At 40.6% G+C, this 27,999-nt stretch overlaps 1 protein-coding gene and 1 pseudogene across 1 annotated transcript in view; both read left to right on the top strand.

Moving 5' to 3' along the window:
- Positions 1-3,432, top strand: part of LOC131902698 (killer cell immunoglobulin-like receptor 3DL1) — a 32,744-nt gene extending 29,312 nt beyond the window's left edge. The window contains exon 5 of the mRNA XM_059253706.1: positions 3,392-3,432. Coding sequence (XP_059109689.1) covers positions 3,392-3,432 — 41 coding nt within the window. The remainder of the gene's footprint in view (positions 1-3,391) is intronic.
- Positions 3,433-3,515: 83 nt separating this feature from the next.
- LOC131902687 (killer cell immunoglobulin-like receptor 3DL1) lies at positions 3,516-15,540 on the top strand (annotated as a pseudogene).
- The last annotated feature ends 12,459 nt before the right edge of the window (positions 15,541-27,999 follow it).

Here is a 27,999-nt window from a genome sequence, read left to right as displayed (position 1 = left end):
TGTTCTTTTGCCTTTGGATTAACAGATATAGAAATATGTAGTCAGGCTATCAGAACTCAACATCCTGTGCATTCTACTCTAGCAGAAGTATCTGTTGTTTTGAATGCACAGACAGGAAGCTAAGTGGCCTGAGGACATCAACATCGTGGCCACACTGGACACCACCTTCCTGCTTCTTGGTGAGTCCTGAAATGAAAGTAAGTTAGCAAGTAAGACAGGGCTCCCACGAAAGCTAGACCTTCTATTAACACCAAGACTAGCTAATTGTAGTAGCATCTAAGGATGGTGTACTCTCCTTAGTGTTCCCCTGAGGTGGCTCTACCTGGGTATTGAGCTATGGAGCTTGGTTGTCTCTATTCAACCCATGATATATCATCTGGGTTTCTCTTAAGACTGTCATTATTTTGGAAATAAATACTTATGTATACACAGACCAATATGAGTGCTAGAGCTAGATAAAAGAAAAGGTAGACAGACAGACAAAAGTAGACGACCTATAAAAGAAAGATAATTGGTAAATAGATAACTGAAAGATAGTTTGATAAATAACAAATACATAAATGATTGAATGGCAAATTTGTTGATAGATTGAAGGTGATAAATAAAGCATGATCAATTGATAAACAATAGCTACATAGGTAGGTAGAGAGAGATGATAGATGGACAGTGTTTCAATCCATGAGTCATCTCCCAAATACCAAAGTAATTATTTTTACAATTAGTCATTGTGGACACATTGAGCCATTTATGGTCAAGAAGCATTATCAAGAAGCTATTGCTAATGTTTTGGCATTTCTAAAGTTAAAGGATGGAAACTGTGTTCAGCTTCTTCATGACCACCATGGCACAGTAACCTTAAGTGTGTAATAGTGACACACATATCTTAGTAGCAGATCACAACTGTCTCACTGGACTTAAGTTCTGCTCAAATACAAGGGAATATGACCTGGTTCTGGAAATCTACCCAACTACCCAGAGCTAGTGAAGCCTTTGACCTTGGAGAAATCTACAACTGCCACTTTACTTAATAAGTTAATTCCTAATTGCATTCCAAATATCACAATATTTTCCCTTGTACCCATAGATAAATCTGTCCCCAACATCAAAATAAACTTTGTTTAGCCTCAAAAGAAAACACTATTACAAAAATGGAAATAAATACAAATATAGATAACAAGTAATTGTACAGATTATACCTCCAGCAGATGCATCTACAACAGATTTCCTGCAACTAAGGCTAAAGGAACATCAGGTAAGAAAGGGTGGGAGGATGGTGAGAACCAGAGGAAAAGGAGGCTGACTGTGAGATCTCATTTCCTTAGAATGTGGTCAACATTAAAATTATATACATGTAATAGCATTCATTATACAGATTAGTCAGATTGTGTTTTATATTTAGGAGTGTGTGTGTGTGTGTGTGTGTGTGTGTATGTGTATGTGTGTGTGTAGATACATAAAGGTAATTAAAGATAAAGATGTATTTGAGATTTTAAGTTCGAGATAGAACAGGGACAAAGTGTGAGAGCAATGAAAGAGAAACCATCATAAAGGGAGACATCATGGGGATAGGGAGAAACCGGGAACTAGGGAAGTTCCCAAGAATCCACAAGGATGACTCCACCTTGGACTACTAACAATAGTAGAGAAGATGCCCCAACTAGCCTACCCTGGTAATCAGATTGGTGAATACCCTGTCATAGTAGAGCCTTCATCTATTAAGAGATGGAAGCAGATGCAGAGATCCACAGCCAAGCACCAGGCTGAGCTCCAGGAGTCCAGTCAAAGAGAGTGAAGAGGGATTCTATGAGCAAGGGGCATCAAGATCATGATGGGGAAACTTACAGAGACAACCAAACCAAACTAGTGGGGACTCACAAACTGTGGACCAAGAGCTGGGAGCCTCCATGGGACTGAACTAGGCCCTCTGCAAAAGCAAGACAGTTGTGTAGTTTGATCTGCTTAAGGAGCCCCCTGACAGTGGGATTAGGATCCATTCCTGGTGCATGAGCTGTCTTTTAGAACCCACTGCCTGTGGTGGGATACCTTACACAGCCTTGGTGCAGTGGGAGGGGCATGGACCTACCTCAGCTGAGTGTGTCAGGCTCTGCTGATACCCATGGGATGCCTTGCCTTGGAGGAGCTGAGAATGTTTGGTCAGTTAGAGGGGAAGCCTGGGTGGTAGGAGGAGGGAGGGGAGTGGAATCTGCGGTATCATGAATAAAAAATTTATTAATAAAAACATGTATTTGAGAGAACAAAATACAGGAGAGATTGAGAGGAATAAAAGCAAGAGAAATGATAGAATTATAATTTATTTGAAAAAATATACAGACAAAACTTTAAGTTTAGATATGTAGAGTAATATCAAAAACATAACAATGCAATAAAATATAGGAGATAATAAATACTACATATGCATAATACATTTCCAGAGATTGTGTGGCCAACAGTTAGTCCTGTTTCAAAATCCCATTTTCTTGCAGTGTCTTTCAGGTTCTTATCCTCTGACAGATTCTTGTAGAAATACATCCTTAGAATATTGATGTTTCTTATCTCAGTTCACTATTGTGTATTTAATATGTCCTACTGAATTAAAGAATAAGTGATGTAGACTCCAGAACTAGCACTGTAACTTAATGATCTGTAAAAATGCAAAACCAACTTGTAGAATTGCACATATTAAACATTCTCAGAAATTTCTGTGCCAATCATTAAAAACTGAAATGGGGCCGGGCGGTGGTGGCGCACTCCTTTAATCCCAGCACTTGGGAGGCAGAGCCAGGCGGATCTCTGTGAGTTCGAGGCCAGCCTGGGCTACCAAGTGAGTTCCAGGAAAGTCCCAAAGCTACACAGAGAAACCCTGTCTTGAAAAACCAAAAAAAAAAACTGAAATGGAAAACCACAGCACAATAAATATGTATCTGGGCTTTTGGTAAAGAATGGTAAGTGCACAGGCTGCAGAGATTACTCAGGGGTTAAGGGTGTGTTCTACACTTGCAGATTAACCAGTGTTAGTCCCCAAGGCTTCACCAGAGGCTCACAACTGTGAGACTCCAGTTCCGGGGATCCAATCAATGCCCACTTTAGGCCTTCCAGGGCACCAGCACTCACATGCACATACTTACACAGACATGTGTGTATTCACGCATAATTTAAAACAAAATTTTTTTAAAGAATTTGAATCTTAAAAAATTTCAGTTAAAACAAAAATATACTTGGTTTATTTCTTTGACTTTTAAAAATGAGTGGAGTTTTATTATTCTAAAAAACTACAAAATCAAGTAAAAAATTGAATAACCTGACACTGGATTACTACAAGTATGGTCATTTTTATTGACACATTAGGATTGCTGTTATAATACGAATAATACTCATTGGACATGTTGCACAGAAAACCGGAGGAGACATCGAGCCTCAGTTGTAAAACATTAAACATACAAACCTTTAGTATAATAATCAAATTTGATTATTTGAAATAAAAAGTGTTGGGTCCAGGATGCAACTCAGTTGTAGTCATGGTAAATGCTGTGGCTGAAGAGCTGAACTCTGAAGAGTTCCAAGAATCTGAGGCCCTCCAAGGCCATGGTAAAAGGGGGAGCATTTGCAAAGCCTCATAAGGCAACACGCACCTTTAATCCAGGCACATGGGATGCACTCTAAGGTGCACTTTGAATTTAAAGCCAGCCTGGTCTACAAAGTGAGTTCCAGGATAAACAAGGCTACAGAGAAACTGTGTGGAAAAAAATCAATAAAGGTGGGAGTGACAGCGGATGTGCTCTGTTGGTCAGCTTTCCGTGCTGTGGTCAGGTAGATGCTTTGAGCCTCTCACAACATCCTGTATGTTTTATTCTGGCTCTACCTCTTGTCAGCTGAAGCAACACCATGCTGTCTGTACTCCCAAATCTTGTGTGTACTGGTGAGTCCTCTGGGGGAATGAAGGGTGTTGAATACCAGAGTGGAAATGTCGTTCTAGGAAGCTGGATCCATCTTCAACAGAAACACTGACTTCCATGGTGGTTATCGGTTCATGAGTTCATCTTAACTAAATGAACTCTGATTCTACTGTACAGAGGCCCAACAGGAAATGGGATGGTCATATGGCTACACTATTGGAAGGAGATGGATCATCCATAATGACTTTTTCTTTGCAGGCTTCTTCCTAATCCTGAGGACATTGACAGAAGCAGGTGAGTCCATCCTTAAAACTTTGAGATACTACCCATCCCAATAGATAGGTTTCATTCTAACAGGAGAGCACATTATCACAGGTGTTCTGTGAGTGACTCCTTGGTGAGTCTTCTGAACTTCTAAGTTAGGATCCAAGAAACCAGCCTCTCAGTTCTCTCCCAGATACTCTCTGGCACTGTCCCTGGCTGAGTTAGGCATCAACTTTGATCAATTAAATTTTTTTTTGGTTTTTCACAACAGGTTTTCTCTATAACTTTAACTATACAAGAAGTCACTCTTTACATTAGGCTGTCCATGAACTCAGATGTTTGCCTGCCTGTGCCACCCAACTGCTATGATTAAAACAGTGAGCCATAATACCTGGCAGATAATCAATATTTTTAAATTAAAATAATCTTCCCGTTTCTATGCTCTCAAATGGCCATTTCAACGTATTTTGAAATTTTGATGTAGTAATTTATGACTTTTTAAATATGTGAGTCACTTGACAACCAGTGAAGTTATTACTTTTATCTTCACACATCTATGCTACAGATAGAATCTGTGCACCACTGGCACACTATTGCAGCTTCTTAGTTTGGCTTGCTTTCAGTGAGAATCTTTTATTTTTTTTTCCCCATGAACATGTTTTCATGCAACTCATTAGCAGCCTTTACATTGAGTTTGAAGAACTCCACAGAATTTCCTGTGCTTATGGTGATGAACTCTATCTCCTAATCTTTTTCTGAGAAATTCATTATGTCTATTTCTGAAGCACAGAGTTGCTGACATTTATAGGCAGGTTTTTCTTTTTTCTACTCACCTCATTGAATAAATCATCCTGGTCACTTGAGGCCTAGAAATCTTTGCTCAGATGTATACCATTAGGTGTGTTGAAAGTCCCTCGTGTGTTCTTTGCTTCTTTTATCATTCTGATTTCAGGATCTCTTATGATAATAATGTGCTCTGTGATTGTGATTATTTGAGTTGAATTTCTTTTGTGTCCTTTGACCTTCTTGGACTTGACCATGTTCATTTTATTTCAAGTTTCAACAATGTACTAAACTTTCTTCTCTATGATTTTTTCTCTTTATTTTTATTAGCTCTCTTATTTCTGTCTTTTTGTTAATATTTTATTGAATTTCACACGATGTATTAATTATATTCAACCCTGCCTAAGCTCATCCTAGTTCTAACCCGCCTACACACCCAAGAAAACCTCTATATTCCTTTACCCTTTCTTGAATTTTTATGACTGATAATTTGGTATTGAGATGGTATAAAAAAAAATCCTGTCATTCTTCTTCATTGAATTTTAATTTAGTTTCTGTATTTACCCTTTAGATTATATAATGCCTGATCTAAGCACACTCATTCTCCTATTGTCAATATACTATTGAAACATTCTATTAACTTTTTAAATTTTTGTATTTATTTATTTATTTATTTATTTATTTATTTATTTATTTATTTATTATACTATGCCACAAATGTGGAAGTCAGAGGACAACCTTCTAAATTTCATCATGAGAGTCTCAGCAATGAAATGCAGAGAGTCAGGTATGGCAGCAAGACCCTTTTCCTATTTAGACATCAAGATGACCCACATGTTTTTTCCAACTCAGTAGTTGTGATCTTGACTTAAGAGAGATGTTGCCAAAATATTAATCTTGTTGAATGATTAACTTCCAAATTTTATAAAATATTCTAAACAGATCCTTTTTTAAGTTATATCATGTCTTTTTATTTTATAAAATATTTTGCCGTTTAAATTTAATTTCTTGAGACTTTCATAAATGAGTACTATATTTGCATCATTCCTAGCCATTGGAATATATCAAAAGAACTTGACATCTTATGCTATGGATGCATTCCATGTCATGTTCTTTGCTGCTCTATTTTCAATAGCTAGGACAAGGAAACAACCTGAATGTCTTTCAGCTGATGAATGGATAATAAAAATGAGTCACAGATATATTGTAGAATAACAATGAAACCATGAAATTTTCAGAAAAATAAATGGAACTATAAAATATTTAACTGAGATAACCTTGATCCAGAAAAAAAATGCCACTTATTCTCTCATTGGTGGGTCATAGCTCCAAATATTTATTCATAGTTTCTTATAATTCTATCACTTCATTAAAAATACTACTGTGAATTATTTGTTGTGGGCTTCACAGGCCTTTCTTTCCTCTGTGTTTACTTCCAAATCTCACCATTGTTCTCTGTCAGGTTTGACTTCTCCGATTTCCATGCTAAAGTTCTTACACAAAGACATCTGCATAGTGAAGAGAATCACCTCCTCTGCACATGCAGAAGTTCTTTGGTTGGAAATAGACCTTTACTATTTAGTCTAGCCTAAGAATGAAGTGGGGCAAATTGGTTGCAATTCTGAACTGGATGACCTTGATGTCAATTTCTGTTGTTTGACGAGCTTGCTTCCTCTCTTTTAAGATCAGATATTGTTATTACCTGGGCTTCTGGTTCAGTAAGATCACTGACCACACTCCACAATCGGGGACAGTTTCTCACTGGGTCCATAATCACCTCTGCCAGAACAGTGTTGCAAGATGTCCTCACTGTCTGTGGTCCATATTGTCTTTACTGGAGTGTTTTGCTATTGTCTCTTTCATTAGGAACATCCGCTATGTGAATACAGAACATAGACCAAGATTCATGGGCTGTCAATCGTGAATCCAAACCCTTTTCATCACCATGTGATCCAAGTAACAGACCAATTGTATACTCTCAAAGTTCCACATGCAAGGAGCCTTGAAATGGTGGAGAAACTATATGTCTGCCTCTAACTTATCACTTTCAGTGTAGGAAAATGAGCAAGCAAGTGACCCAAATGGCAGAGCAATGCTAGACTCTCAATGTTCCACATGCAAGGGATCTTAAATGGTGGAGAAACTGTATGTCTGCCTCTAACTTATCACTCTTAGTGTGAAAACATGAACCAGTTTGACCTCTGTGAATGAAACCCTGTACAAGAGTACAGAAGGGACAGAGTAGTTCAAAGGACTGTTTTCCTCTATTTTCTTGTGGTTTTTCTCAATTATGTGGTCATATGGGACAGCTCATCCTCACCCCTGAGGTCTGGAATAATCACAATGTAATTCTAATCTTTGTATTGTTAGATTTCTAGAGTCAGTGAGGGTGAATCAAGAGCATTCCTTTTTGCTGTCTTAGTGACCACAATTCCCATCTGTTATCTTACAAATGAATCTTTTACTCTAGCATCTGATGTAATTTATTTTTAAACTACAATTTTTCATGACCAAATCTACTTTGTTATTTAACACTTACTCTAAATTCTCATTAACATATCTTATCATAGAAAGATAAACCATATATATGTGGTAGGTGGGAGACACTCATTACATGAAAATGACCCTATTGTGTTTGAGACTATCCTTGGAAATAAACAACACATGAAAATCTGCTCACCCCATAAATGAAGCCCATGACATACCAAGCTGATTGCATCAAAGTTTAAATAGGTGAATTTATGAGTTAAATGAGATTACTAATCTCAGTATGGATGAGGAGTTATTAGCAGAAGCAAAGGTTGACTCAAAAGCATTACTGAAAGCACACCTCAATGTAGGTGATTATCAAGAAAACCAAAACCAGGGAGCTCTCTGCACAACTTGCAGGGAGCTAAACAGGTGTTAAATATCTCCACTTAGAATTCAGCAGGTCAGGTAGCTTACTGTTTCTACAGAACTGGGAAAGGCTGACGAATCTTGCAAGTTTCAGCTTTCCAGTACATATGATGTTCGTTTACCTCCTGTATCCCCTGATCATTTCTACCTCTCACATTGAAACAGGGATGCTTCAGTTCAGAGAAAACGGTTGTATAAATGACCCTGAAGAAGTGAAAATTGAGGTTCAGCTTTCAGGAATGAAGGGGGATCATTAAATTTTTTTCTGTGCATCTTTCTGCAGGAATTCATGACAAGCCTTCACTGTCTGCTTGGCCAAGCCATGTTGTTCCACTGGGACAGTATGTGAATCTTAGATGTGACCATCATAAGGAGTCTTACATATTCAAGCTGTACAAAGAACTTGGACCTCCTATCCCTCAGTTCCATGACAGAATATTCTACAAAACCCTTCTCTTGGGTCCTGTGACACCAGAATTTAGAGGAACCTATAGATGCTATAACTACAATCATCAGTACCCTAATGAACTGTCATCACACAGTGACCCCCTGAAGATCATAATTTCAGGTCAGAAATCATAATTGGAGTGTAATTTCATTCCCCCAATGCTTCTCATGCTTGAATTTTCAGAACAGGTTTTAGTCAGAGTCTCAGCAGGAATATTCAACACAAGGAAATGGATCCTATGGTGGGCATAACGTATACCCAAGAACATGCACTTTCTTGTGCCTAAGCTTTCCTGAGTGTTAAGGCAGTGTTAAGGAGTGTTGTGTCACAGATAAATTGAGCTTGAAGATGGAATTCAGACATTAACAAGTTGACAGCAGAATGGGAGAATATCCTGAATTATCCTGACTCTGTAGAATCACAATGGCTCATATACCAAATAAGGAAAACGCAGTTGTAGGCAGAACAAAGTATCATGAGGGAGATGCCCTACTGCTAATTCTGACAGTGGAGGAAGGGTCCAAGTGCTAAGGAATGCTTGAGATCTCTCGAAGCTGGAAGGGAAAAAGTAATGGATACTTCCCTACTGATACCAACAGTAACATATTTCTGTAGATAACTGATTTATTCTGTTTGGGCTTGTTTCAGAATTCTGATCTTCACAACACTTGTGTTCTTTTTAAGAATATCATTTGTTATGGTAGTGATTGGAAACTAATACAGGAATCCACATCAAGGGAAAATTAAAAACTTGGCAGGGATGTGCAGAGAGCAATAAAAACCCAGTCAGTAATGCATCAACATGGAGGAAACAATGCTCATGATGCTAGATCTGGAATGCCTTATAGAACTTTGAATAATAGAGAAGGCCAGAAGAGTTGCCCTGATACCTAACTTCACTACAAATTCCCTTATCTTGACAATTATTATACTTAGTCCAAAGCAGTATTAAAAGGTCTCATGAAGGAGCATGACATAAAAGCTTGCCAAGTTTCCAGAATTCTTCAAACTTAGAACAGAACAACAGGAACTTTGGTAGACAGTATCAGCAGATACATTCTCACAACAAGCCATTGGGGAAATATTGTGCTGATACTAGAGTCATAGAATTGGGAAATGTTCAGAGAATGATGGAGGAGTCTGTGTACAAAGTTAACATAAACAGAGACAAGGACACTGGGGCACTGACAGGAAAAACAGCTGAAGGAGGGAAAAACATAGATTTTCTTGGATACGTAGACTGGCATCAGGTTCATATTCACAATCTCCTTATTCCTAGGTATCTACAAGAATCCTTTCTTGTTGGTCCTACAAACTTCCCTGGTAAAAGCAGGAGAGAAGGTGACCCTGGAGTGTCATTCAGAGATTATGTTTGAAACCTTCATTTTGACTTCACATAGAAAGAAAATAATAAAGGCTTCTTTTGAGCTTTCTGCAGAATCTCATCTTGGGGGATCCCATGCAAACTTCTCAATAGGCCCTGTGACACCTGACCATGCTGGAACTTACACATGTTATGGTTCTTACAATCATACACCATATGAGTGGTCTGAATCCAGTGACCCTGTTGACATAAAGATCACAGGTAAGTGAGTGTTACCTGTTGCTCATCCTCTCTGTGATACAGGGTAGTTATTCTATATGCTGGAAGTCCTGGGAGGTCATGTGGAAGATGAGCATAGGAAATGTAGAGAAAGGCAGCTTTGGTGAGAATATTACTGACATAAACAATTAAAATGGAGACATAATAAGAGACCATTTGTTATATCATATAGCACAGATACAGAGCGGTCAAAGGAGTCATAACTAGAGGTAAAGAGAAAGAAGCAACTTGGTGAGCTTGATATGAATCAGAGACAATGATGTCCTTCTACTAATGTTCAAAGGCCTCAACAGCTCCGATTTTGTTCACCTTCTACCTCCATAAGACATCTGTCAGAAGACCTAGACACATCATTTGTCTGACTTGAGTTTATGTGTTGGGTAGGGTTGGTTCTTCATTTGTCCTGAGGCCTTGGTGCAGATGACATACATAGAATTTTTATGTTGATTAACATTCTTCCTTTCTTATGATTGACTGATTATTCATCCTAGAAAAGCATTACCTTAGGAAATTGAATAGACCTCCAATTGCTGTCTGTTTTCTACATCTCCAAACTTTCCTGTCCTTGTTCCAATTATTCAGACATTCCAGGATGGCTGAAAAATGCTACAGGGGTGACCCATGGGATAAGCTGATACAACTAAAGCAGAAACATGGAAGTATATATGTACAGTAAGTCAGACAGAGGGACTGAGAGAAAGACTCACAGATAGAAATGGCTGAGGAAGTAATGAGCATAGCATGTGATGGGAGAGAAAATCTGCAAAAAGACTTAATCTTGAGGAGAAAATTTGGAAGAAGAAATGGAGAAATAATGGGGGATGTTGGATTTTTCAATATACAGCTAGAGAGGCAGATGATAGGTCACTCTAATAGTACACACACTAAGAGGAACAAGAGAGGGGAGATCATCACGGCCCCTGCTCAAGGGGAACAAACACATTCATAGAACATCTTGTGCTTTGAAAGAAAGATTGGTTAATATGGGAATGTAAAAAGAGACAAGATAGGATTTGAATAAATTAGAATGAACTCAGATTCTGGATTATCAGCATACATAGGATGAAGGAGTTATAGGTCATGAAACTGGAAACTAACCATGAGGGAGGAGGAGATTTACAAGGAGGGATGGGGAAAGGGGTGGAATACACACACCATGAAAGAGGAAATAGGGAGGGAAAGGACCAGCAAAGGTGGTACAAGGGAGGGAACCAGGAAGAACTGTCTGAGGAAGTCTTACTGAAGTCCATTACATTGCATTCTAATTAAAACAAAATAATCTGTGCCTCTAATTAAAAGAGTTGATTGACAAAACATTTGGAAAAACTGAAAGGACAAAAAAGAACAATGGAAAAGGAATGGAATCAGGGGAAGTTCATGGACAAGAAAGAATAACAGCACAATTATGATCAAGATTACATATAAATAATAAGGAACAGTACATAAATAAGAATATATATAAATATATAAGGAACAGTGCTTAAAGAAAAAGAAGACATGAAATTATTTAATTATATTTTAAATTCAAGTTTTTAATGAAAACAAATATACTAATACATTATATATACAAGTGAATATTTCATACTATTCAATTGCTACATAAAATTAATATATGTTAATGAAACAAAATTAAAAAGACAGATGGTATGAACCAATGTATATAGAGGCAGAAACTGGTAAAAAGCAGAAACTGGGGTACAATGTATGGTTACAGGATGGAAGTCAGAGACTCAGTAAAATAATGTAAGAGGAAAGGGGGAGAGGGGAATTCTGCATGAATCCTAATTGATCTTTTAATAAAACCCAGAGCCAGATATCAGGGTGAAAGCTGAAAGTTCAGAGAAGCAGAGCAGCCACAGCCACCACCTCTTACCCAACCAACTCCTCAGCCTGAAAGTGCCTGAGTTCTTGTCTCCTCCAGCCTTGTTTTCCTTTCTCTGCTCAGCCATATCACTTTCTGTCTCAACTTTCCTAGTGCTAGGATTAAAGGTGTGTGATCCCTAGTGCTGGAATCAAAGGTGTGTGCCACCGCTGCCTGGCTCTTTTCTCTTTTAGACTGGATTAATCTCGTGTAGCCCAGTGTGGCCTTGAACTCACAGAGATCCAGAGGGATCTCTGCCTCACAAGTGCTAGTATTAAAGGTGTGTACCACCACCGCCTGAACCTCTGTGGCTAGCTCTGTCTCTGATCTTCAGGCAAGCTTTATTTCCCAGATTACAAACAATATATCAGCACAGGGGAAGAGATGGTGAAGTAGAAAGAAGGAAGGTAAAGGTGGAGCAGAGAGAGAGATCACAGACCAGGAAGGAGGTGAGAGAAATGAGGAGGGAATGAACCCTGGGAAGGAGCTGCCCCTCTAACTGTCTCTGCCTCTTTTCTTCCAGGTTTATACAAGAAACCTTCTCTGTCAACCCTGATGGGCCCTGTGGTGATGTCAGGAGAGAACGTGACTTTTTCCTGTGTATCTGACCTTCAGTTTGACATGTTCCATCTCTCCAGGGAAGGGGTTCCTCAGGGGCACGGGCTGCCTGCAGTGCAGAGCCACAGTGGGACATTCCAGGCCAACTTCCCTCTTGTTTCTGTGGTCCACACAGGGATCTATAGATGCTATGGCTCTTTCAAGAACTCTTCCCATATGTGGTCCACCCCAAGTGACCCATGGTACATTCCTGTCACAGGTAAGAAAGCCTCACAATTATTTCATGTCTTTGACAGTGAAGTCCTAAACCCATGTCTGAGAACCATCCAACTGATGATGGAGAGAAAGTATCATAGGCTGCTACAGAGAACGGTTGCTGGGAGTCGTTTTGTAAAACACATACAAATATAACATATATATTAAAACATTGGTCTCAGTAAGATGTGTGTGTGTGTGTGTGTGTGTGTGTGTGTGTGTGTGTACATGTAACAATACTAATCAAAGACAAAGAGGCTATCAACTTAAGGGAGTATGTATAAATCTTGGCAAAAGTTTATGTGGCAAAGCCTGGAGACAAAGGAGGAGGAAAGAGAAATAATTCTATTTCATTTAAAAATATTTCAATGGATATCAGTTTACAAAATAATCAACAAGGAGCCTCCCAAACAATCCTTATCTTGCTTGGCCAGCCACACTGAGATGTGTGTGTGTCCAGGGAGAATTACAAAAAGGTCAGGTCAGACTCATTAGGTGTAATCTTGCAATCAGTTTGGGCAGATCAAAGAAGGAGCAGCCCTCCTGAGCTCTCACACACATAAATCTCCCCACAGTATTCCTATTGACTCATCACAATTTGAAATCCAAGGAGAGAGTCTGTTCTTCAAGACAAACCACATAAAGTCATCCTATCATTCTAAAGGGTCAGCACTAAGAGTTGTAGTGGGTTCTGGTTACTGTACAAATTCATAGGACTTTCCATAAGTGAAAAGCAGACAACCTCTTGATGAACTTTCTCCCTCTCCTGTCCTCTTCCCTAGTAAACTCATCAAGAAACTGCACTTTGTGCACAGAAGCAGACTACAAAACTTGTGAGTAATTGATTCCTCTTCTCTATTGTGGAAATTAGGGACCAAAGACTCTTGCATTCATATTTTGGCTCAGGTCCCTCCCAGCTCTGTAGTCTTAACATCATATCCCCTCCGATTCTTAAACTTCACAACATCAGAAGTTTTGGGAGCAGCATGGGCACTGCACCTGAGACCTCCTACAGGTGAAAAGGAGAATATATTTTGCTGTCTTACCAAGAAAAAATGGGTCATTCTAGTTCTGTGTCCCTGGAGAGGGAGTGATGGGTCATGACATAGGAAGCAAGCGAGCAGAAGGGGAGACTTTTTAAAAATATTATCTGTTGCAGAATAGACTTGACTTTCTTTTTTCCCTTTGGGAGAATTTGTTGTCTGTCTCAAATGTGTTGTAGATGTAGAAGTTGCTAAACAGATTAACTGAGCAGTGGTCTCAATCTCAGATTAAGAGACTGAATACAGACCTTTACCTGGTGTGCTGCAGTTTACGGCCACTGGCAGAGTATCCATATATTCTTGGATGTGTGGACATCTGCTGGAGCATGGTCAACTTACTAGTAACAACACCATGGAAACTGACACGCGTGCCCCCAACAGTTACCACTTGCCTATATCCCCTTGACTAGGGGTGGGACTTCACATCTACCTCCACTCTTCATGCTGGGATTTTGTCTTGTTTGATCTTGCAACACTCTTGGGCATACTATGACAACCTCTTCTTCAGCTCATATACTCAACTGCCCTGCAGTGTACATAGTTTCCTGATAATTATCTTTCTACCATCTCTTTCACAGTGATGCTGAACAAATGGAGAAGGATATGAGATATAAACATTTGATTTAGGGGCAAGATTTCTACAGTCTCATATTCTCCACAACTTTCCCAGTTGTGGGTACCTGAAATAATCACCATCTATCACAAACATAGACTTCACTGTTGAGAGTTAAAAATACATTAATAGGAGCCAGGCGGTAGTGGTGCATGTCTTCAATCCCAACACGCAGGAGGCAGAGGCAGGCAGATCTCTGTGAGTTCAAGGCCAGCCTGGGCTACAGAGTGAGTTCCAGAAAAGGCGCCAAAGCTGAATAGAGAAACCCTGTCTTGAAAAAGCAAAAAAACAAAAAATTGCATTAACATATGAGCATAATGATAAGCCATTACGAGTCAGCTTAATACTATTTTCATTCAACAGTATATTATTCATAAGTTTTCCATCAAGACTCTTGCCTGAAAGAAATATTATGTTAATTATCTATCAATCAGTAAATCTTATGCTATCTATCAAAATGGGGATCCTAAGATTTACCTTTTATTGGGTTCACATCTTCCTCCAGATAACCACAGGAAACTGCATATTCTGATTGGACTGTCAGTGACCATGATCCTTGTCTTCCTCATCATCCTCCTTTATTCTCAGTGCTCTGCCAAAAAGAGTAAGTCTCAGGGACAAGCCAATGAGTGTCGTCTGAGTAGTGTGAGAAAACAAGACCAGAGAAATACAGGTGTGTATTCTTTACTTACAAAAGGACACTTGGATTAAGACAGGGAAACTGAGGCAAGGCTTTCTAGAGAGGAACCAGAGCCCTTGTTCTTCCCTTCAGCTCCCAGACCACTGACTAATTCCTCACTGCACCTTCTGCATCTTCACATCCAAAGCATGCACTAATATCCAGGAGAAGGTTTTATTTTACAAGACATAGTGAGACGAAGGGCAGAGGAAGAGAGAATGTGCTGAAGAAAGAATTACTAGGGTACAGCATTTGTAGGGCAGGGCTGTCAAATTAGAGTGGCAGAACATCTGGTTCTAATTTGCTACAAATGATCCACCTTGGGTTTCACCATATCTCTCACTAGTAATTTGAATTTGAAATGAGAGTGCAGAAGTACTTTATTACATGTGTTTGATTACTTCTATCCCCTAAAATGCAGCCATGATGGATCAAGAGTCTGAAGTGAGAACAACACTGAACAGACAGGTAGGTCCTCCTGAGTCTGCCTCTTCCATACAGTCTAATATTCTTTCATTCTCTGCAAGATTGTGTGTACACAATATCACTTGACGTTTACCTCTTTCTAGAATCCTGAAAGACAAGAAGTGCAGGGGGTGACATACTTAGAATTTGATCAGATGATCTTCAAACAAAAATTGACCACTCCCGATTCCCAGAGTCCCAAGGAATTTTCCACAGATCCCAGTGTATACATGGAAGTCAAGAAATGATAAACTGAGGTCAAAGACTGTCTGTATTCCATGAGTTCTCCAAGATCTGAGGAAGTCTTCTGTGGAGACCACAGCCCTTTTTCCAACAAGGACTGATAGATGTGGTGAAATAACAGCTGGAATCTGAAGACAGAGTTCTCTAACTTTGGAACATCCCTCATGATTCTCATATGGTTCTCAAAGTGCCTTTCCTTTACTCACAGATGTTATGGTCCTCACTACCCACTCAACAGAAATTAAACTCTATGCTTGGTCCATGGGTCTCTACTTCATCTCACTCTGGCAGACCTCTATAACCTGATTAACTGTACATTCTAAACCTACTTAAAGCTGTAACCATGATAAGTATTTCACAACTCTACATTAACAAGAAGCTCATTTTATTAGTATATATTTCTAACATGTAATAATGTTATGCAATATATTTTGTCTCATGACAATTTCTTATATGTATATGTATTTTGATCATACAAAGTATTCCCCTATTTTTTCATTCAGGTATTCTTTTATATTAAGGAATTTTTATTCATTTTACATACCAATCACAGATACCCCTCTCTTCCCTTCTTCTGCCCTGTCACCCTTTCTCCCAAATGACCCCCCATTTCCTTCTCCAAGGCAAGGCCTCATATGGGGAGTCAGCAGAGCCCAGTACATTCAGTAGAGGCAGGTCCAAGCCCCTCTCCCTGAATCAAGGCTGTGCAAGGTGTCCCAACATAGGTAGTGGGCTCCAAAGCCAGCTCATGCACTAGGGATGGATCCCGATCACACTGGCAGAGGGCCCCTCAGGAATTTCTGCCATTCCTACTGATATCCTTCAAGAAGGCTACTCTTAACACTGGGCCTTATCATATACTCTTCTATGCACACCAAATGCTGTTTGGCAAAGTATTCTCTCACCAGGGGTACCTACCTATTTCTTTAATATTTTATCACAGACTTCTCTACTGAAAAACATTTTCTAGGATGTAATGGAGGTAATTAATCTCCTCCTTCTCACATTTTCATTGCATGCTTTTGAAAATTTAGTTCCTCTGTATTGAAACCTTGCCTTTCGGAAGAGAACTCATTAAGACTCAGGAAGTAAACAATATCACACAAGTCTCAGGAAAATCCTGAAACATACAAGATCAGTCAAGGCTCCTCCCCAAGATACTATGAGCAATAACAATAACTGAAGAGAGGAGATTCTCCAATTAACCCAGCTGCCAGCAACTCTTTCAGGTAGCTCCAGAGATACAGCTTTCATGAGTCCTCACCCATGTTGCATGGGCTTTCTGAGATGCAGCCACCTTCGAGTCACCCATGCTCCAATAATTATCCAGGCATCTATGATCCTAATAAATTCATTAATTCAGTGAAATAGACTGAGTGGATCAGTTTTGACCTGTCATTGGTGCCATACCTGGGATCAACAGATCAGTAGGAATGGTAGAAGTCTTGAGGGGCCCTCTGCCAGTGTGACTGGGATCCATTCCTAGTGCATGAGCTGGCGTTTGGAGCCCACTACCTATGGTGGGACACCTTGCACAGCCTTGATGCAGGGGGAGGGGCTTGGACCTGCCTCTACTGAATGTACCAGGCTCTGCTGACTCCCCATGGGAGGTCTTGCCTTGTTGGAGAAGGAAATGGGGGGTCATTTGGGAGGAAGGGTGAAGGGGCAGAAGAATCAACAGGCTCATATCCCCCCCAGAAAGAGTCACACAATCTATGTACACACTACCAGTCATTGAATTGTTTTATATTGATGTAATAAAACCCCATTAACAAAAGGTAATTGAGGTAAAGGGTTTATTTGGTTTACATATCTTAAACAATCCAGTACAAAATCCAGTGAAGGAAGCAAAGGCAAGCAACTGTTGGCTGGACATGAAGCAGACACCATGGAGATTCATGTCATACTGGGTTGTTCCTCATGCCTTGTTCAGCCTACTTTCTTATACAATTTTGGATGGCCTGCCAAGGAGTAGCACCATCCACAGTGGTCTAGGCGTTTCCACATCAACCATGAATCAAGAAAATGCCCAACAGACTTGCCTATAGGCTTATCATGTGCATGAATTTTCTCAATTGAGACTCTTGCTTCACAAAAGACTATAGCTTGTATCAAATTGAACAAAAGCCAACTATTACAGTACCTCATACACTCGCTTTTGCATTTTCCTGAATGGACTGTGAGAGAAATATTTGCCTGTCTGTCTCTTTGCTGTTTTGAAACAGGGGCATGCTAAGTAGCCTCCAACTTTGATCTTCTTGCCTCAGTATCTCAAGAGTTAAGATTACAGAGCAATCATCAGATGTAATTATGTGAGATCTTCTTATACTCCCTTGGCGGTCTTTTACAGGTAGGCTGCATCTGGGTGTGCCAGAAGGAAACCATCCATATAATGGACCAAAAGGACATCCCTGGGGACATTGACCAAAGCTTGAGAAATGTATAACTGGCCAATAGTGGGGCTATTCTTCATTCCTTGGAGCAAAACAGTCCATTGATATCTCTTAGCTGGTTTATGAATATTAGGTTCCCACACAGGAAGGGCAAAATGATCTTGGTCCTGTGATGCTGGGGGAATTTGAAAAAAGCAATCCTTAATATCTAAAACTAATATATATATATATATATATATATATATATATATATATATATATATATATATATATAACCTTTAATCCCAGCACTTGGGAGGCAGAGCCAGGTGGATCTCTGTGAGTTTGAGCCCAGCCTGGTCTACAGAGCAAGATTCAGGACAGGCACCAAAATGACACAGAGAAACCCTGTCTCAAAAAAACAAACAAAAATAATAATAAAATATAGTAAGATGAAGGAATATCACTAGGGTGGGGGAAGTTTGGCTGTGTAGACCCCATGTTTTCCATTTTACCATTAACTACATGAAGATCCGGCAGGAGGCAGTAGCATCCCGATTTCTAGGGGATAACAAATATGGGGGTATTATGTTTACTTGTGGATGGTTCTGTGTGTCCCATCTTTAGCTGTTCTGCAACTAATTCTTTTAGGATTGACAGTTTGGGTCAATTATAGGCCACTGTTCCACCCATACTTATTGATCCAAAATCCAAGTGAATGGAATGGGTCTAGGGGACTCGATCATGGTTGATCTCATAAGGACATTGGCCCTTAAAATTGGGGAGTGCATGAAGACACCTTATGCTGGAGAGGATGTGGAGCTAGGAGAACTCTCCTCCACTGTTGGTGGGAATGCAAGCTTGTACAACCACTTTGGAAATCAATATGGCGCTTTCTTAGAAAATTGGGAATCCATCTCCCCCAAGATCCAGCTATACCACTCTTGGGCATATACCCAAGGAATGCTCAACCACACCACAAGAGCACTTGTTCAGCTATGTTCATATCAGCATTGTTTGTAATAGCCAGAACCTGGAAACAACCTAGATGCCCTTCAACTGAAGAATGGATAAACAAAATGTGGTACATATACACAATGGAATACTACTCAGCACAGAAAAACAATGACATCATGAGGTTTGCAGACAAATGGATGGATCTAGAAAAAATCATCCTGAGTGAGGTATCCCAGACTCAGAAAGACAAACATGGTATGTACTCACTTATAGGAGGATACTAGATGTGGAACAAGGATGACTGGACTGCTACTCACATCACCAGGGAGGCTACCTGGAAAACAGGACCCCAAGAAAGACACAGGGATCGCCCAATGACAGAAAAATGGAATGAGATCTACATGAACAGCCTGGACATGAGTGGGGGTAGTGAAGGGCGAGGGTTGAGGGAAAGAGAGCTTGGGGGAGTGGGAGATCCCAGCTGGATCAACAACAGAGAGGGAGAACAAGGAATAGGAGACCATGGTAAATGAAGACCACATGAGAATAGAAAGAAGCAAAGTGCTAGAGAGGCCCACAGAAATCCACAAAGATACCCCCACAACAGACTGCTGGCAATGGTCGAGAGACAGTCCGAACTGACCTACTCTGGTGATGGGATGGCCAAACACCCTAATTGTCGTGCTAGAAACCTCATCCAACTACTGAGGGATCTGGATGCAGAGATCCATGACTAGGCCCCAGATGGATCTCTGGGAATCCAGTTAGCGAGAATGAGGAAGGTTTATATGAGCAAGAATTGTTGAGACCAATGTTGGATAAAACACAGGGACAAATAGCCAAACGAATGGAAACACATGAACTATGAACCAATGGCTGAGGGGTCACCAACTGGATCAGGCCCTCTGAGTGGGTGACACAGTTGATTGGCCTGATCTGTTTGAGAGGCATCCAGGCAGTGGGACCAGGTCCTGTGCTCATTCATTGCATGAGTCGGCTGTTTGAAACCTGGAGCCTATGCAGGGTCCCTTGGCTCGGCCTGGGAGGAGGGGACTGGACCTACCTGGACTGAGTCTACCAGGTTGATCTCAGTCTGTGGGGAAGGCTTTGCCCTGGAGGAGATGGGAATGGGGGGGGCGGGCTGGGGGGAAGGTGAGGGGGGCGGGTTGGAGGAGAACAAGGGAATCTGTGGCTGATATGTAGAACTGAATTGTATTGCAAAATAAAAATTAAAAAAAATTGGGGGGTGCAGATCTCATGCAGGGTTAAAGACCATAGGACCCACCTTTTCATGGATCTTGATGTCATCCAAAAAGGTCCTGTCATCTGTAATTAGAACAATATCCATATCCTCCAAAATATCTCTGTCTGACAGGTTCCTAGGCACAGTGGAAATGATAATGTGAATGGATCCCCGATTGCCACCAAGGTCCTTCCAAAGGACCAGATGCATGGTCATCTTAGAATCTTGTTGGCCTCCCACACCACTGATGGGGGCAGGCTGGGTTTAAACTTCCAGTGAGGGAAGCAAGTGCCTCAGTCTTGGTTAAAATGGTGGTGTCTGCACCAGTGTCCACTAAGCCTTTAACAGCTTGTCCATCAAGATAGATTGGTCAGCATCAGAGAGTGTGGAAAAAATGGGCATTGTCCAATAGATCCTTGGATTACCAGAGCCTCGTCTTACTGGTGGGGTAGAGGAGTACCCTGCCTGGAGTATAAAGGACCTGCTACAAACCAATACCTCAGGAACTCTAATCAGCACCAGCTTAGGTGTTTATGTTCTAGTTGCAATGGCTCCACAACTAGATAGAAGTTGTGTCTATTTATTTTCCCCATGAAGGGACCACTGATTAATCCATGCTGAATTATTACCATTATAATAGAAAACAAAAAAAAAAAACTAACCTCTGGGACTGTCAAGACACAGCTCATGCTGTGACAGACACTCAGGCCATTCCTTGGAACTCAGGGGTTCCCTCAGATGCCTGTTCAAACTCCATGATCTGCCAGACCTGACCCTCTAAAAAGGCAGAGGACCAGCAGGAATTTGAGTTCCAATCAGATGGCTTTCGAGCACAAGCCCCAATGGGTGTGCTGGTCTGGAATCTAAGCAGCTGCAGACTCCATTTGGTCCACCTCGCTGCCAGCAGTCTCTCTCTCTCTCTCTCTCTCTCTCTCTCTCTCTCTCTCTCTCTCTCTCTCTCTCTCTCATTGTCTCTCTCTTTCCCAGTCTCCTTTTGCTATTTTGCTTTTGTTCCTCCTGAGAGGATCCAAGCATATACTCCTGTACTCTGACTTGTAAAATAATTGACAGTGGTTTTATTTCTCCTTTCATAGGCACTCCATCCACGGGTTCCTAGGAGTAGAAAGTTGCAGAGCTGTTGCCATGAACACTTTGGTACTTTTATGCTGGATCTTAGCAAACATTTGAAAATTTACCAAACAATTTGTCTCATAGGACTGATTAGAACCCATGTTGATTCCACTCTCACCAACAGTTGTGAACCCTTGGGTGTGAGATCCAAGTTTCATTAACCCCTGATTTCTATTTAAAAAAAAAAGTTCGAACCTTCTCTGAAAACTGAGGTCCTCACATGGTTTACCAGCTGTAGAGATCCTTGCAAATGCAAAAATAAACCTCAAAGGAGAGAAGGAAACATAGTTCAGTATGACTTTGTTGGCTTGGCTGGTACAAACTTCTGGATTTTGACACCAAGCAGTTTATTTTAAGCATATTTAAACATAGTATACTTAGAGGGGGAAAAGCTTCCTTGTGTAATATAATCTCCAGCAAAAAAAGGAAGTATAATAACATCACTACTCAACTCAAAGTACATCTCATTTCTTCCAAGATAGGCTCTAGAGATAGTCTATCTGTATTAGTTTAAGGGTCTAAGGAAGGATCTGCCATGGTCTCAGTCAAACAAATAGTATAGAGGTCATTTGAGCTATGAACCACTTCTGGTCCTGGTAGTGGGATCCTGGGGGAGCTCTTGGCTATACAGATAACATAAGGTTTGTGTAGATGATTAAGCATCTGCAGTTCTGGTTATAGACACATGATATGCCCTGGAAATTCAGATAACATTGAGATTGCCCTAGACTATTAGTTACCTCCACTCGTACTTGTGAGAGATTGACATGATCTGTCCCTGCAGATAGCACAAACCACCAAGCTATTAATCTCCTCAAATTCCAAGACTTCTAGGAGGAAAAATAGGTGATACAACTTTTTCTTTGAAAACACAGTTCTCCGTGTTTAACATTCCTGGTTTCCCAAACGTTCAGTGGTCCCAAGGACCTTGGTACTCCCAACAAGATGTCATAAGGAAATCTAAAAAGAAAATTTGCAACAAAATGGGTGCAACAAGAAATCATTACTTACCATAATAAGCCAGATTCAGAAAAATAAATACTGCATGTTTAGATATGTGGACGCTATATTTAAAATTATGTTTCTGTATTTTAATTTTTATTAGCTATTTCGGTTAGCTTATAAATATTGGGTTTCATTATGGCATCTTTATACATATGTGTCATACTATGTATTCTTGTGTGTATGTGTTTTTCTGTGTGTGTGTGTGTGTGTGTGTGTGTGTGTGTGTGTGTATCTATGGTTACAAAACTATAAAGTCATGAGTGTTGGAGGGCCTTGTTGCTTGGTGGTTGCAGCCCACCATGTCTGAACAGCTCTCTGGAGATCAGAGCAAAATGAAGGACTCCTTCCCAAAAAGAATGGTTACCTGCTCCCTGTCTGACCTTACTTGGAAGCTGTCTTTGATTACAAATGCCTGACTTACCTTAGATGTGACCTTTGACGCAGTTCTCTGCCAGAGCTCTCCCCTGGTGCCCATTAGGTATTGAGCTCCAGTTGTCTGATGGGACCATGCTGTCCCATATGACAACTAGATATTGGGCTCCAGCTGAATGATAAGAGTGTGCTGCCAAATGCAAGTTAGGTAATACCCCAGCCGCTGTTCCCAGCCTAAAGATTTCCATTACTCTGGAATAAAGCTGAGCTATCTCACTGAAGCTGTATTCCAGAAGGCTATTTCCTTCATGCTCACAGGCCATACAAAGCCCTGTTCATGGCTCCTACCACCTTTGTCATCATGACTTAATGACCAAAGGACCATGGGGAAAAGGGAACCTCACAGTCAGAAGAAATGAATAGACTTTAAAAATATTTTTTTTAAATTGTAATGCCGAGGTCCAGTCTTCTCAAGAAGGCATTTTTTGTTCCTGTTTTCCTAAGCCCCTGGATTATATAATCCTTAATTCATCATAGTTTATGATGATCCCTGAAACTTTCATGGAGGGTGTGATATAGAGAGGAAAGGGGCTTAAGGAGAGTGGAAAACATAGTGGGTAATGGAATGCATGTGATACAAAAGCAGAAGAGAGAAACAACTAGAAGAAAAGAAACCAGCAGGATCAGGGAAGGCTGTGATCTAAAGTCTTCCAAGTACAAACTGAATCATTTTATGCTAACTTCAGCACAACCCTATGTAGAGACAAAGACCCATGTTGGAACATCTGCATCAACACCTTCAAAGCCACAGAGAACTTCACAATAGAAGGGACAGGAAAAGAAATAAGAGCTGGAGGATGGGGAGGTGACCTGTGAGTGGCTGTTCTCTGGATATAACATGGCTGTGACAAAAATGAACTGTATCCATGATATGCTGACTAAAAGTCCTTCAGAGATATTCTCAAGAGTGTTGTAGTGGGACAAAGTAGTGAGACCTGTTTCTGAATATTGTAGGCAGCTGTAAATGATAGTGTTATCTTGGTACTTCTGCTAGTGTGAATGTTAATTGAAAATGTTAACATGCCATGATCTAGGATCACCCAAAATTAGAATCTGACAGAAAATTTTTCTAAATCCGAGAGAGTTGTCCTGTGGTTAAGTATGGGGGTAAGTTATTCTGTTTAGTTTAATTGTTGTGAGAAGACCTGCCCACTGTGTAGGCAGTAGCACCATTCCAGAAGCAGGATATCCTTAAATGATTGACAGTGAAGAACACAAGCTGAGCATACACATGCATTCTTGATTTCTGCTTTTTAACTGTGGGTCCAAGGTGACCAATTGTCTTTCTCAAGTTATTGTCTCTGTAATTCACTCAAAGTGATGGAATAAGCAGGAAGAAAGACCTTTTGTACATTAAAAATAACAGTAAAAATGGTTAAAAGTGAGGGTGATAATGCACATCTGTATTCCAGAATTTAGCAAGCAGAAGGAGAAGAAACTAAGTTTGAGTGCAGTCTGTGTTTCATAAGTGAGTACTGGGATAAACTGGGCCGCATAATAAACCCTGTCAGTAATAAACAACCAGAAAATTTATGTTAAAATAGTAACAGGAAATTTGAGCACCACTTGGCATTGCCTTGAGAAAAGAACTACTTTAAGGTTAGAAATATAAACAGAATTCTTGGTCTCTTCTGTGAGTCCAGCCAAGACCAACTGAGAACTAATATTTCAAAAAGGAACTATTCCTTTTGTCTTTGGAGTAACAGATATAGAAATGTGTGGTCAGGAACTAAGACCTCACACATCCTGTGGGTCCTACTCCATCACGAATATCTGTTCTTATGAACACACACAGGCAGGATGCTAACAGGCTGAAGCTGTGTCAGCATGGCCACACAGGACACCAACTTCCTGTGTCTCGATGAAACTAGAAACTTCACTGCAAATTGCCCTGTAGCCAGTACTCACTTTTGTTGCTTGCTTCAAAGGTCAATGTGTTCATAAGACCACAGTTGCCACAGCTTGGTCTATGACCCTATGACTCTCTTGCTCATCCTGTGAGCTTACTTATTTGTTACTTAGTCTTGAAATGAAAGTGGCTTAGCAGGGAAGACAGGACTCCTACAAAAGCTGAACTCTCTCTCATCACAAAGACTAGGTAATTTTAGTAGTAGTCAAAGAGAGTCTAATCTGAGCAGTGGGACATGTTTGCCTCTATTCAACCCATGACAAGCTGTCTGAGTTTCATGGTGACTGTAGGCTTCTGAAAAGGAGATACTGAGAGAATGAAAACTTACTAGGGACTCTCTCAAGACTGTGCTTATTTTGAAAAAAAAAGTGTTGCAGCTATACAAACATACACATGATAGTAGAGTTGTTAAAAGAAATGACAGGCAGACAAATAATCAAACAGGTGAAAGTAGATGATGGATGTAAGAAAAGATAAATAGATAATGCCCTGCCACCATGCCCATCCCCTCTAGCCCCCAGCCTCTTCCTGAGACTTAGAGGCCAGCCCCCAGCTCCCATCTTGCCCCAGACTTCCCTTCTGCAGCACACACACACACACAGAGAAAGAGAGAGAGAGAGAGAGAGAGAGAGAGAGAGAGAGAGAGAGAGAGAGAGAGAGAGAGAGAGAAGAGCTCCCATCCTGTCCTGGTCTTCCTTTCTAGACAAGAGCTCCCATCCTGCCCCGGACTTCCCATTTGGACAAGAGAGCTCCCATCTGGACAAGAGAGAGAGAGACTTCCTGAATCTGTCAGCTCTATCTGAACCAAGTGTGCGGATAAGGCCAAGAACGAACCACAAAGAGATGGGCAGACATCAAGGCAGAAACACATACAACAAAATGAATAGCAATACAGTATCACCAGGACCTAGCCCTCCTCCAACACCTAGACCTGAACATCAGAAATTGGAAGTAGCAGAAGAAAACAGGCTTATGAATGACATCATGAAGAAGATAGAGGCTTGTGTAGAGGAAAAGACGAAAAAATGGGAAGAATGCTGTAAACAACTAGAAGAAAGGGCAAACAAATTAGAAGAAATCAATAAAGTCCTGGAAGAAAACAATAAAGTACTGAAAGAAAATCATAAAAAAGCAATGAAACAAATGAAGGAAACAGTCCAAGACCTGAAAAGGGAAATAGAAAAATTGAAAAAAACACAAACAGAGGGAATGCTGGAAATAGAAAATCTGAGTAAACGATAGGGAACTTCAGATGCAAGTATAACCAACAGAATGCAAGAGATGGAAGAGAGGATCTCTGGCATTGAAGATACAGTAGAAGAAATAGATTCATCAGTCAAAGAAAACACTAAAGCCAACAAAGTCATGAACCAAAATGTCCAAAAAATTTGGGACACCATGAAAAGACCAAACCTATGAATAATAGGGGTAGAAGAAGGAGAAGAATACCAACTCAAGGGCACAGAAAATATATTCAACAAGATCATAGAAGAAAACTTTTCCAACTTAAAGAAGAAAATGCCTATGAAGATACAAGAAGCCTATAGAACACCAAACAGACTAGACCCCCCAAAAAAGTCCCCTCACCACATAATAATTAAACAACTAAACGTACAGAATAAAGAAAGAATACAAACAATGCTGGTGAGAATGCAAGCTTGTACAACCACTTTGGAAATCAATATGGCGCTTTCTTAGAAAATTGGGAATCCATCTCCCCCAAGATCCAGCTATACCACTCTTGGGCATATACCCAAGGAATGCTCAACCACACCACAAGAGCACTTGTTCAGCTATGTTTATATCAGCATTGTTTGTAATAGCCAGATCATGGAAACAACCTAGATGCCCTTCAACTGAAGAATGGATAAACAAAATGTGGTACATATACACAATGGAATGCTTCTCAGCAGAGAAAAACAATGACTTCATGAGGTTTGGAGACAAATGGATGGATCTAGAAAAAAATCATCCTGAGTGAGGTAACCCAGACTCAGAAAGACAAACATGGTATGTACTCACTCATAGGAGGATACTACATGTGGAACAAGGATGACTGGACTGCTACTCACATCATCAGGGAGGCTACCTGGAAAACAGGACCCCAAGAAAGACACGGGAATCACCCAGTGACAGACAAATGGATGAGATCTACATGAACAGCCTGGACATGAGAGGGGGAAATGAAGGGCGAGAGTCGAGGGAAAGAGAGCTTGGGGGAGCGGGAGATCTCAGTTGGATCAACAACAGAGAGGGTGAACAAGGAATAGGAGACCATGGTAAATGAAGACCACATGAGAATAGGAAGAAGCAAAGGGAAGTGCTAGAGAGGTCCACAGAAATCCACAAAGATACCCCCACAACAGACTGCTGGCAATGGTCGAGAGACAATCCGAACTGACCCACTCTGGTGATGGGATGGCCAAACACCCTAATTGTCATGCTAGAAACCCCATCCAATGACTGAGGGAACTGGATGCAGAGATCCACGGCTAGGCCCCGGGTGGAGCTCCGGGAGTCCAATCAGCGAGAAAGAGGAGGGTTTATATGAGCAAGAATTGTTGAGACCAAGGTTGGATAAAGCACAGGGACAAATAGCCAAACAAATGGAAACACATGAACTATGAACCAATGGCTGAGGGGCCCCCAACTGGATCAGGCCCTCTGAATGGGTGAGATAGTAGATTGGCTTGATCTGTTTGGGAGGCATCCAGGCAGAGGGACCAGGTCCTGTGCTCATTGCATGAGTTGGCTGTTTGAAACCTGGGGCTTATACAGGGTCGTTTGGCTCAGCCTGGAAGGAGGGGACTGGACCTGCCTGAACTGAGTCTACCAGGTTGATGTCAGTCCTCGGGGGAGACTTTGCCCTTGAGGAGGTGGCAATCGGGGCTAGGCTCGGGGGAAGGGGAGGAGGGCGGGAGGGGGAAGATCACAGAATCCATGGCTGATATGTAGAACTGAATTGTATTGTAAAATAAAATAAAATAAAATAAAAAAGAAATCTATATTTTTCTTATGTAGAATTTTTTAGATTTTTAAAGATAAACTCTTTCTTTTGTATTCTATATGTATTCTTTAATTTTTCTCCTTCATAAAATAAATTTCAATGTTTAGATAATGAGATGCTTCCAAGAGACATTGTTTAACAGCCCCTTTCTTTTTTTCTGTTTTTCCTTCCTTTTTACAGTTAAAAAAAATTTCTATTCATTTTACATACCAACCACAGATTCCCCCTCTTCTCCCCCTCCACTCAAACTTCTCCCCCCTCAGCCCCTCCCATTTCCACCTCCTCCAAGGCAAAGTCTCCCAGGGGGAGCCAGTAAAGCCTGGTACATTCAGTTGAG

Source organism: Peromyscus eremicus, chromosome 1, assembly GCF_949786415.1.
Source record: "Peromyscus eremicus chromosome 1, PerEre_H2_v1, whole genome shotgun sequence".
NCBI classification, from domain to species: Eukaryota; Metazoa; Chordata; class Mammalia; order Rodentia; family Cricetidae; genus Peromyscus; species Peromyscus eremicus.
The sequence above is the reverse complement of the archived record's forward strand: the minus strand, read 5'-3'. Positions and strand labels throughout refer to the sequence as shown.